The sequence below is a fragment of the Bos mutus genome, chromosome 6 (assembly GCF_027580195.1).
Source record: "Bos mutus isolate GX-2022 chromosome 6, NWIPB_WYAK_1.1, whole genome shotgun sequence".
NCBI classification, from domain to species: Eukaryota; Metazoa; Chordata; class Mammalia; order Artiodactyla; family Bovidae; genus Bos; species Bos mutus.
The window spans coordinates 11,427,351-11,439,392 of NC_091622.1; the positions used below are offsets into that span (position 1 = coordinate 11,427,351).

The window sequence follows — 12,042 nt, forward strand, 5'->3', positions numbered from 1 at the left end:
CCTTCCCCCATTATCCTCTATGCACAACTTAAGGTATAAAAACTACTTTGGAAAATAAAGTGCGGGCCTTGCTCACCGAAGCTTGGTCTCCCCATGTTGTTCTTTCTCTCAACTTCTGGCTGAATTACCATCTGGAGAGTGGAGGCTCGTCAAGCCTACTAATTTTGCCTGGGCTTCTAAGATCTGAGCGGGGAGGCCTTAGTGTCTCCGCTCCTTCAGGAGAATGGGAGGACACCTGCGGCCTACGTAGGTGACGCAAACTCCTTGTCTTGGAGTTTTATTGGCTTTCCACGTAAACCAAGTTATTAAGCCTCTTTTCTTCACTGAATTTCTTTGCTGAGCTATCCCTATTTAGCCACTCGTTATATCTTTAATTCTATCATATCCTGATCGCCGAAGCCGTCTCCCCTTCGAATTCCCTGGATCCACTGGGGCTGGACCCCAGCAAGTTAGATTTCTAGGAAATGAGCCAAAACTATTATAAAAGGGCTTGACTAAATTATTATTTCAACTTTTGAAATCCATGCTGAAATAGTATTAAGTAGTTTTAGAGGTTCCAGTAATGAGGCATTAACCTAAATTCCTATTGTTAGGTAGTTAGAATAGGAAAAAGGAGTTCAGAATGGCAGTGGCTAAAAGACAAAGCAGGGAAAAACCCATGAAAATAGAACAAAAGAAGGTCAGAGAACCAGAGTGAGAACCTCAGGTGAAGTGAACAGCCTTCCTGGCTAGCCCAATTTACCCAGAGCAGGCTCAGGAGGAGGAGGAAAAAACATAAAAAGAGGAGCCAAAATTGAGCTTTCTCTCTCTTCTCTTCACATCTTTTGTGTTGGCCTGCCCTCAACCCTAAAGGATGTATTTTCCTTTGCTTACCAAATAAAACTGAGCTGTAACACTGGTCTGCCCATCACTTCAAATTTTTGCTTCAGCGAGACAGAACCGAGGAAATTACAAACTTCCCTGACATATATGGTACTGTTTCTCGGATTTAACCTAGCTGAAACAACTTTGGCTTGGCCCTGGCAAGGCCGAGGCCAAGCACAGCAGAAGCCCAACTCAGTGAAAGCTCCCACAGTGGAAGATGAACACAAAGAAAACCCAGTGCAGTGCAAGTGACAAGAAGCCCAGCATAGTGGAAACTGGGATAGAAAAACAAACTTGGCAGAAAGCTCACGTGGCTCAGTCTCCGATTCCAGAAGACCTCTGGTTAAGGAAGAAGGTCCTCACTCCTATGGCTGGAGGGACATATGGCTAAAAAAATCTTAATTTTTTTACAATCTCTTGTTTCTTGTTTCCTCCAACCCACCACAAACAGGCTAGCAGCAGCGGGTGCAATTGAGGAACTTCTCACTAAGTGGCAGGGGCTTCTTAGTAGCTGTTGCCCAAGTGGGTGTGGGTTCTTCTGTCCTTAATTTTCTTTGTGCCAAGGATCAGGCCAATGAAAACTGTAAGCACAGGTCAGGTATTTAGCAGATATTCCAGCAGGTTATGAAGGGGATTCCTTGACATGTTTTTCCCACTACTTTTTCCTCCCATCCTTCAGTCCTCTCTCCCAGGACTTGAGCCTGGCCAAAATCCATGCTGCCTGGCTTCAGGATCTAATGAAGCTCAAGCTCTTGATGTCTCACTGCAAAAACTCACTGAGAGACACAGAGATAGGTAAGAGGTGAATTTGTTCAGACTCGAAGAAAGGCACACTCCAAGAGTGTCAGCCATCACAGAAGGGAGTGCAACAGCCATGGAATGTGGTGTGGTTAGTTTTTGCTAGCTGGGTGAATTCATACGCTAATGAGTGTGAGGATCATTCCAACAATCAGGGGGCCACCCGCTCCTCTGTCTTTTGACAGCGACTTGGACCTGTTCTGGCACCCCTGGGTGTGTCATTACCTTGCAGATTGAGGATCAAGGTTTATTTGAATTTGATTTGTCCTCTTGGATCCATTTGATTTAAATTGGTTTATGGTATGCCCTTGGGCTATGTCATTCTTTCAATAGTTGTGCCTTCATGCTCTTTTCCTGAGCACACAATGTTGCCTCTACAATCTTCTGGATGGTCAACCAGAAAATAGCTGGCCCTTGGCAGGGAAATACTGTATAACATCCAATCCCTCCAGATATTCAGGCCTTCATCTTCCGTGTTTCCTACAACATGTGCAACAACAGCATCTCTCAGTGAACCCACTAGGGTGGCTGACAGGCACACAATGCCTGCTAGAAGTCCATCTATTGGTGGCATCATTTCAAGGGCAATTGGGCTTCCAAGGATAATGTTTGCCACTTTGGGAGTTAGCCCTGCAGGCCATTTGGGCACAAACGTTTAACACCCTTCTCTTCAAGTTACAAACATACCCCCAGACCAAGTCTCCACTCTACTTTTATGGAACAGCTGGTCTGTTGCCTCTTATCAATTTGTTCTTAAGCCACTTACTAACTCCTACAACCAGGACCCTGCCCCCTTATAGGCAACTTTGCTCCACCTCGCTTATTATTAAAATACTTTTAATGTCCCTAACAGGACCAGATAACCCACTCCTTTGTCACTACTTCTGCTATTACCTAAATATGACAATGAAATGTTTACTATTGGAAACATCCTAAACTGCTCTTATGGAGGACTAAGGGAGGAAATTACTGACTTATGTTCCCTCAGAGCAATAAAAGGATAAGGCGTATGGTGGTTTCACCAGCTTCCCAATCTCAGAGCACAGGCTTGGGTTACTTTACATCATATCTATGCACATCCACAGTAAATGAACCAGCAATGAGTTAAGATTACAACCCCTTAATCCTACCCAGCACTGGTCATTCTGGAGAACTTGGGGTTGCTCAACTCCAGTCTAGGGGTCCCAGGAAGTCGACCTGCCTCAACGTGCCTAGGGATCTGGTCCTCAGAAAGCTGTCACACCTCAACCTGCTCAGTGATCCGCCAGTCCAGGGGTCCAAGGAGGTCAACATGCCTCGACCTGCCCAGGGACCTAGTTTTTGGGAGGCTGACCTGCCTCAGCCTGCCCAGGGATTCTGTCTCCAGGGAGCTGTCATGTTTCAGCCTGCCTGGGGATCTGCACCCTGACTCAGGGATGCCCAGCTCTCAGGTTGCAACATTACTGGGTGGGATAAGCTTCACAAAGACTCACCCCTAAGGAAGTCCACCCTTTATAGAAGGAGGCCTGTTAGTTTTTTTCCTTTCCTCCCTGTCATCACTGTCTTTCAGGTGGGAAATAACCAATCCACTTCCTGACTGATGCCTTTGAGATGCATCTTTGATAACTGGAAGATGTCTGATCCTCTAAGGAGAAGTCACTTAAAATTCTTTTATGCCACTGCGTGGCCATAGTATCCTCTGGGGGACAAGGAACACTGGCCTGAGGATGGGAGTTTAAATTACAATACCATCCTGCAGCTAGAATTATTCTGCAAAAGACAAGGGAAATGGACAGAGATCCCCTATGTCCAAATTTTCTTCTAAGAGATATGAAGGAACTCTGTCTTAAGTATGGGATGGTTGTATGCCCTAAAAGTGAGCCTACTAGGCAAATGGTGTTAGGAACAGACAACCAAGAGAAGGAAGCCCCCCAGGAAGGCTCACTTCCCATGGCTCCCGAGTTGCCTGGTGCCCCTTCCTCGTATCCAAACATGCCCCCATATCTGGGAGCACCCCCTCCACAAAAGCCAACTCGAGTATGTCCCTTAGTTGAAACTGGAGAAAAACTTGGACAAACCTGGGTCCATAAGCCCTTCTCCCACTTAGAACCAAGATAGATCAAACAAGACTTGGGAAGCTATACAGATAACCCAGGCAAATATATAGATACAGTCCAACACATTACCTTGGCCTTTGACTTGACATGGAAGGACATCACAGTCATATTTAGTCAAACTTTATCTGCATGCTACGGTCTTAAAGGAAGCCTGAAGGTATGCTACGGGGCTTAACATATCAAATGTTAAAATACCCAGTAGGGGAAACTGCTGTCCCCTCTTCAGATCCTAATTGGAATTATAATGACCCTGAGCACATCTGGGAAATGGATCATTTTCTGATCTGTGTAAAGGCAGAACTAAAAGCACCGCAGCAAAAAGTAACCAGCTATGCCCAGGTCTCAGCAATAACTCAGGAACCCAATGAAAACCCCATTGCCTTTCTGGAAAGGCCAAAAGAGGCCCTCCAAAAGTTTACCAGTCTGGACTTAGACTGTTACGAGGAAAAGGTGATTTTGAAGGACAAATTCCTGTCCCAATGTGCATCAGACATCAGGATAAAGTTACAACAGCTACAGCAGCAAGACCCTGCTGCCTCTTTAGATGAGATGGTCCAGACAGCCACCAGTACCTTTTATAACAGAGAACAGGAGAAGGAGGCCAAGGCCCAGGAAAGGGAGAAAAGGAAAGAGACAAGGCATCCCAGATGCTGGCCGCCCTCCAGGGAAACCTTATGGCAAACCCTGTGTCCTTGAAGGATTAGGCAGGAGGCAAATGCCTAATCTGTGGACAGGCAGGGCACTGGGCAAGAGTGTCCAAACCATGACAAGTCTCCTAAAACGGCTTGCTACAAATGCCATCAGTGGGGACAATGGGCAGCACTCTGCCCTCGGGACTCAAGAGCCTCAAGGTCAAGTGCAAAGCCTTCCCTCATGATAGTTCAACAGGATTGAAGCAGCCCACTCCAGCTAGCCTGCCTGTCACAGATAACCATCATGGGGCTGGAGTCAAGGGTGCAACTGGATATGGCAGGTAAGTCCGAGAATTTCTTGGTTGACACAGGGACTACCTACTCTCTCCTGACCTCCTACCCTGGAGCCTTCTCCTCCCAAACCTGTACCATTTGGGGGGCTACAGGTAAAACAATTACTGAAAGATTCATCTGAGCACTTCTTGTTGCTGGGGTAGACAAATATTTTCCCACCAGTTTCGTCTTGTCTCTGAGTGTCCTACTCCCTTATTGGGAAGAGATATACTCACTAAACTGGGGATCACCCTTGTGGTGGGAAGCTTTTCAGCCCCAGAGCCCTACAGCTTCTGGTTACTACTAAGGAACCCATTACACCCTCTCCAACAGGGAAGGATCAGAAGCTATGGGAGGAGAAATTTACCCCCAGGTATGGGACCAGGGGACTCCTGGATGAGCCCACCAAGGTGAACTGGTTGTCACTGTCCTCTGAGATTCCACTCAGTTTTCAAACCAGAAACAACATCCCCTCAGGAAGGACTACAGCTTTTCTAATAAATAAATTCCTTGCCTGTGGGCTATAGGTCCCCATAAATTCACCGTGGAACACCCCAAATCCCCCTGTAAAGAAAAAGGACAGAACCTGGCAAACGGTTCAAGATCTCTGGATCATATACGAAGTTGTAGTCCCTCTCCATCCCACAGTACCCAATCCCTATGTAATCTTGGGAGAAATCCCATCCAGTGCCAAGTGGTTTACAGTCCTGGATCTCAAAGATACATTCTTTTGCATACCACTGGCTAAAGAATCCCAATATCTTTTTGCCTTTGAGTGGGAGGCTCCAGGAGAAAAACACCAACAGATGACTTGGATAGTATTACCTCAGGGGTTCAGAGATAGCCCCTACTTGTTTGGCAGGCTCTCAGCTGGGATCTCCTAGATCTGGACCTGGGACCTAATGAGAAAATATTACAATATGTAGATGACTTACTAATCTGCTCTCCAGATGAGAAAAATGCCAAACAACATGCAATTCAGGTTCTAAATTTTTTGGTAGATAGGGGATATAAAGTCTCTCATGCTAAAGCACAGATGGTCAAGACAAAGGTCACTTACCTGGGAGTTCATATTACACACGGGCCCAGGAAGCTGTGCTCTGATCAAGTACAAGAAATCCTCCAGGTGCCTTCTCCCACGACTTGAAAACAATTGCGAGTTTTCCTGGTGCTAACTGGATATTGTAGAATCTGGACACCCAACTATGGTCTAATTGCCGAGCCCTTATATGAAAGTTTGAAGGGATGGGATGATTCAATTCCATTGATGTGGGGAACTCCTCAGAAGAAGGCAGAGGCTATACTAAAACAAATCTTAACTCAAGCACCTGCCTTGAGGTTGCCAGACGCAGAAAAAGCATCCCAACTTTTACCACAAAAAGGAAGGAATAGCCTTGGGAGTGTTCACTCAAAGGTTGGGATCTAAGCTACAGGCTGAGCCCCAGCCTGTAACTTACTTATCCAAGAGGCTCAACCTAACCGCCCAAGGCTGGCCTTCCTGCCTTTGATATCTTGCAATCCTAATAGAAGATGCTTATCTCTCTCTCTTGGAGGCAAACTAATTATATTTTTAGCAGCCACCAAGTGAAACAACTCCTGAATTGGAGAGGCCATTTATGGATATCTGACCAAAGGATCAGACATCAGATGTTAGTGCTAATGGAAAATCTAGGCCTCACTACATCCCCTTGTAAGGTTCTTAACCCAGCCAACCCTCCTGCCTACCCCCGAGGGCTCTCTCCCCTTTCACTCTTGCCTAGAAACCTTGGACCGCTGGAGAAAACTCTGATAGGGATTGTCAGAAGATCCTCTGACCAATCCTGAGGATATCTAGTATATTGATGGAAGCATCTTTATCTTGGATGGAAAAAGAAGAGTCAGATATGCAGTAGTCTCCAATTTTGAGACCATAGAGGCTAAACCTTTGCCACCAGGTACATCAGCCCAATTAGCTGAGCTCATAGCCCTAACTCAAGCTTTAAAGCTGGGAAAAGGAAAAAGAGTAGCCATTGACACCGACTCCAAGAATGCCTTTCTGGTGCTACATGCACATGCTGCTATTTGGGAAGAAAGAAGCTAATTGACTACCCGAGGGTCCCCAATCAAATATGGTGATCAAATCCTTAGGCTCCTGGAGGCAGTCCATCTGCCAGCTGAGGTTTCAGTCTCCCACTGTAAAGGGCACCAAAAATGGAGTGTTCCATGGCGAATTGGTGGGGACCAATAGCCCACAGGCAAGGAATTTATTTGAGGCTGTAGTCCCTCCAGAGTTTCTCTTCTGAGGGGATATTGTTTCCAGTTAGGAAACCGAGTTGAATCTCGGAGGACAATGATGACTGCTTCACCTCGGTGGGCTCATCCAGGAGTCCCCTGGTCCCATACCTGGTGGTTAAATTTGTCCTCCCATAGTTTTTGGTCCCTCTCTATTGAAGAGGGTGTAGTGGGTTCCTCAGTAGTAACCAGAAGCTGTAGGGCTCTAGGGGCTAAAAAGCTTCCCATCACAAGGGTGGACCCCAGTTTAGTGAGTATATCTCTTCCCAATAAGGGAGTAGGACACTCAGGGTCCACAAGAAACTGGTGGGAAAATATTTGTCCATCCCAACAACAAAGAAGTGCCTGGGTGAATCTTTTAGTAATTGTTTTTCCTGTGGCACCCAAAATGGTACAGGTTTGGGAGGAGAAGGCTCCAGTGTAGGAGGTCAGGAAAGAGTAGGTAGTCCCTGTGTCAACCAAGAAATTCCAGACCTACCTGCCACATCCAGTTACTCCCTTGGCTCCAGCTGTGTGATGGTTACCTATGACAGGCGGGCCACTTCAGTCCTGTTGAACCATCATGAGATAAGTCTTGGAGCTTGACCCTGAGGCTCTTGGGTCCCGAGGGCAGAGTACCGCCCAATGTCTCCATTGATGGCATTTGTAGCAAGCTGTTTCAGGAGACTTGTCATGGTTTGGACACTCTTTGGCCCAATGCCTCGCCTGTCCACAGATTAGGCATCTGGCTCGTTCATGCCTTGTAATTTAAGGACTCAAGGTTTGCCATAGGGCTTCCCTGGAGGGTGGCCAATATCTGGGATGCCTTGTTTCTTTCCTCTTCTCCCATTCCTGTTGCAACCTGAGAGCCAGGCATCCCTTGGTCAGGGTGCAAATCCCCAGGCAAGCTGAGGTGTGACCTCCTCCTGGAGATTGAATCCCTGGGCAGGTCGAGGCATGTCAGCCTCCTGAGAATTGGGTCCCTGGGCAGGTCGAGGCATGATGACTTCCTGGGACTCCTGGACTGGTGGATCCTCGAGCAGGTTGAGGCATGATAACCTTTCGAGGACCAGATGCCTAGGCAGGTCGACCTCCTGGGACCCCCGGACTGGAGTCGGGCAATCCCAAGGTCTCCAGTGTGACCAGTGCTGGGTAGGATTAAGGGGTTGTAATTTTAACTCATTGCCAGTTTGTTTACTGCAGATGGGAATAGATATCATGATGTAAAGCAATCTAAGCCTGTGCCCTGAGACTGAGAACCTGGTGAAATAGTCATAAGCCTTATCCTCTTACTGCTCTAAGGGATTTTAAGTCACTGATTTCCTCCCCTAGTCCTCCATAAGAGCAGCTTAGGGTTTTCCAATGGTAAACATTTCATTGTCATAGACCCACTTTAGGTAATAACAGAAGTAATGACAAATGAATGGGTTATCTGGCCCTGTCAGGGACATTAAGAGTATTTTAATAGTAAGTGGGTTGGAGCAATGTTGCCTACAAGGGGACAGGGTCCTGGTTGTAGGAGTTAGTAAGTGGCTTAAGAACAAATTGATAAGAGGCAACAGACCAGATGTCCCATAAGAGTGGAGTGGAGATTTGGTCTGGGGGTATGTTTGTAACTTTAGGAGAAGGGTATTCAGGGTTTGTGCCCAAACAGCCTGCAGGGCTAACTCCCAAAGTGGCAAACATTATCCCTGGAAGCCCAACTGCCTTTGAAGGGATGCTGACAGATGGACTTCTAGCAGGCATTGTGTGCCTGTTGCCTGCCCTAGCGGGTTCACTGAGAGATACTGTTGTTGCACATGTTGCAAGAAACGTGGAAGATGAAGGCCTGAATATCTAGAGGGATTGAATATTATACAGAATATCCTCCCCAAAGGCCAGCTATTTGCTGGTTGACCATCCAGAAGATTGTAGAGGCAACATTGTGGGCCCAGATGTGGCTCAGGAAAAGAGCATGAAGGAGAAGGGAAGGGGGCATGGCACAACTTTCGAAATAATGACACAGCACAAGGGCATAGCATAAACTGATTAATAAAATCAATGGGTCTAAGGTGACAAGTCAGATTCAATGAAACCTTGATTCCCCATCTGTAAGCTAAATGACACACCCAGAGGTGGCAGGACAGTTCCCAGGCACTGTCAAGAGACAGAGGAGTGGGAGGTTCCCCAATGGTTGAGATGATCCTCCCACTCATTAGCATATGAATTCACCCAGATCGCAAAAACTAGCCACACCATATTCCATGGCGGAAACACTTGCCCTCTGCAATGGCCCACACCCTGCAGAGTGTGCTTCTCTCTGAATCTGAACAAATCCACCTCTTACCTATCACTGTGTCTCCAACTGAATTTTTGCAATGAGACATCAAGAACTTGAGCTTCATTAGGTCCTGAAGCCAGGCATCATGGGTTTTGGCCAGGCTCAAGTCCCGGGAGAGATGAGCTGAAGGATGGGAGGAAAATGCAGTGGGAAAAACATGCCAAGGAATCCCCTTCATAACCTGCTGGAAAATCTGCTAAATACCTGATCTGTGCTCACAGTTTTCATTGGCCTGATCCTTGGCACAAAGAAGATTAAGGACAGAAGAACCCTCTTCAGCCTTGGTAACAACTCCTGGGGCTCAGCAGATAGTGCAGTCTTCAGGACACACTGAGGAGTAGCCTCTCCAGAGTCCCTCAACTGCACCCACTGCCACCTGCCTGTTCGCAGGGGGTTCAAGGAAACAAGAAATGATTGTAAAGGAATTAAGATTTTCCTAGGCATATGTCCTTCCAGCCATAGGAGCAAGGACCTCCTACCTTAACCAGAGGTCTTCTGGAATCTGAGACTGAGCCTCACGAGCTTTCTGCTGAGTACGTTTTTCATTGTCCGGGTTTCCAGCACACTGGGCTTCTTGTCACTTTCCCTGGGCTGGGTTTTCTTCGCATTCAGCTTCCACCGTGGGAGCTTTCACTGAGTTGGGTTCCTGCTGTGCTTGGCCTCCTCCTTGCAGGGTCCACTCTGAGGTTGTTTCAGCCAGGTTAAATCAGAGTCACGGCACCATAGATGTAGGGGGTTGTGTAATGTCCTCGGATCTGTCTCATCGCAACAAAAATTTGAAGCGACAGACCAGCGTTACAGCCCTCAGACAGACCAGTGTCACAGCTCTGTGTTACAGGTCAGTTTTATTTAGAAAATCAAGGAAAATATATCCCCGAGGCATGAGGGCATGCTGACCCAAAAGACATGAAGAGAAGAGAGCGGGGAAGAGTGAGAGAAAGTGTGTGTGCATGAGAGAGAGAGAGACCCCCGACTCTTTGGCTCCTCTTTTTATGTTTTTTTTCCTCCCCGTGGGCCTGCCCTATGTAAATTGGGCTAGCCAAGAGTACCTGAGGTCCTCACTCCGGTCCTTGGACCTTCGTTTGTTCTGTTTCACAGGCTTTTCCCTTCCTTGTCTTTTAGCCACCGCCATTCTGGACTTCTTTTTCCTATGCTAACTACCTAACACAAGAAAACATCAGACAAAGTCAAATGCAGAGACATTCTACAAAACAACTGATAGGTACTCATCAAAATAGTCAAAGAGTGAAACATAAGAAAAAATTGAGGAACTGTCACATATTGAAGAGGAATATGGAAACAAAAACTAAATGCAACGTAAAACACTAGGTCAGATTCTGGTACGGAAGCAAATATATTAGCAGAAAAAACCAGTACAATATTGTAAAGTAAAAAGATAATAATAATAAAGTTAATGTAAGGAAACACACACACACACACACACAAATAGTGAACTGGAATAATATCTATAGTTTAGACTAAATTTGAATAAAGTCTATAATTTAGATAATGGCATTATGTTAATTTTAACAATAACTGTTCTGCTGCTGCTGCTTCTAAGTCACTTCAGTCTTGTCCAACTCTGTGTGACCCCATAGATGGCAGTCCAAGAGGCTCCCCCATCCCTGGGATTCTCCAGGCAAGAACACTGGAGTGGGTTGCCATTTCCTTCTCCAGTGCAGGAAAGTGAAAAGTGAAAGTGAAGCCGCTCAGTCGCGTCTGACTCTGTGTGACCCCACAGACAGCAGCCCACCAGGCTCCTCCATCCATGGGATTTTCCAGGCAAGAGTACTGGAGTGGGTTGCCATTAACTGTTCTATGGTTATATAAAGAGTTAACACTAGAGGAAGCTCAGGCTTCCCTGCTGGCTCAGTGGTAAAGAATCTGCCTGCCAATTCAAGATAACCAGGTTTGTTCCCTGGGGAGGGAAGATCCCCTGGAGAAGGAAATGGCAACTCACTCCACTCTTCTTGCCTGGGAAATCCCATGGACAGAGAAGCCTGGTCGGGTCCATAGTGTCACAAAAGAGTCAGACACAACTTAATGACCAAACAACAACAAGAGGAAGGTCAGGGGAAGGGCATATATAAATTCTACAAAATATTCATAGCTTTCTGTAAGTCTGAAATTGTTTCAAAAGAAAAAGGAAAAAAGGATAGTGTAAACATCTTTGTCACATTTTTTACCCTAAACATACTCAGTACCAAAGCTTTTAGAAAGATAATTTAAGTCATTCAGTAGGATCCAAGGTAACAGAGCCAATATTTAACTCACTCTCTTGACCATTACTGTCTATTCAGTTTCACCACTCTTACTTAATTTACTTATAAGTTGAAGACCACAAAATTTCCACTTGGTTATTTTTGCAATGATCTATATTAATGGAAGTAATTTAAATGCCTCAATACTAATCTAATTCCCCTGGATTCACATATTAAGATCTAGCCTTAAGTAACTCTATAAATAAACTGTTCTTCTTTAATTCATCAGAAATTGCTGCCTTCACAATTATTTTAAGGATAAGTTAATTTACCACTTGCTTAAATTGCTTTATATGTCATATAAATTTTCTTCTCGTAAGAATAACAAGCTGACATCCTTTTATTCTCTATTCTCTTTCCATTTCCTCTGTTTCATAATCTACATATATAGTCACAATACTTTCTCTGACCATCATCTAAATGATCTATTTACCAATCCAGTACTCTACAATCTTCAATTTTGGCAACTGGATTACATAATTAATGTC

The 12,042-nt window shown here is 45.7% G+C and overlaps 1 protein-coding gene across 1 annotated transcript in view; it reads left to right on the forward strand.

The window, feature by feature from the left end:
- The first annotated feature begins 10,036 nt into the window (after positions 1-10,036).
- The window catches only part of LOC138988264 (leucine-rich repeat and IQ domain-containing protein 4-like), a 33,266-nt gene continuing 31,260 nt past the window's right edge, over positions 10,037-12,042 (forward strand). The window contains exon 1 of the mRNA XM_070372897.1: positions 10,037-10,131. Within this exon, the coding sequence (XP_070228998.1) occupies positions 10,037-10,131 (95 nt within the window). The remainder of the gene's footprint in view (positions 10,132-12,042) is intronic.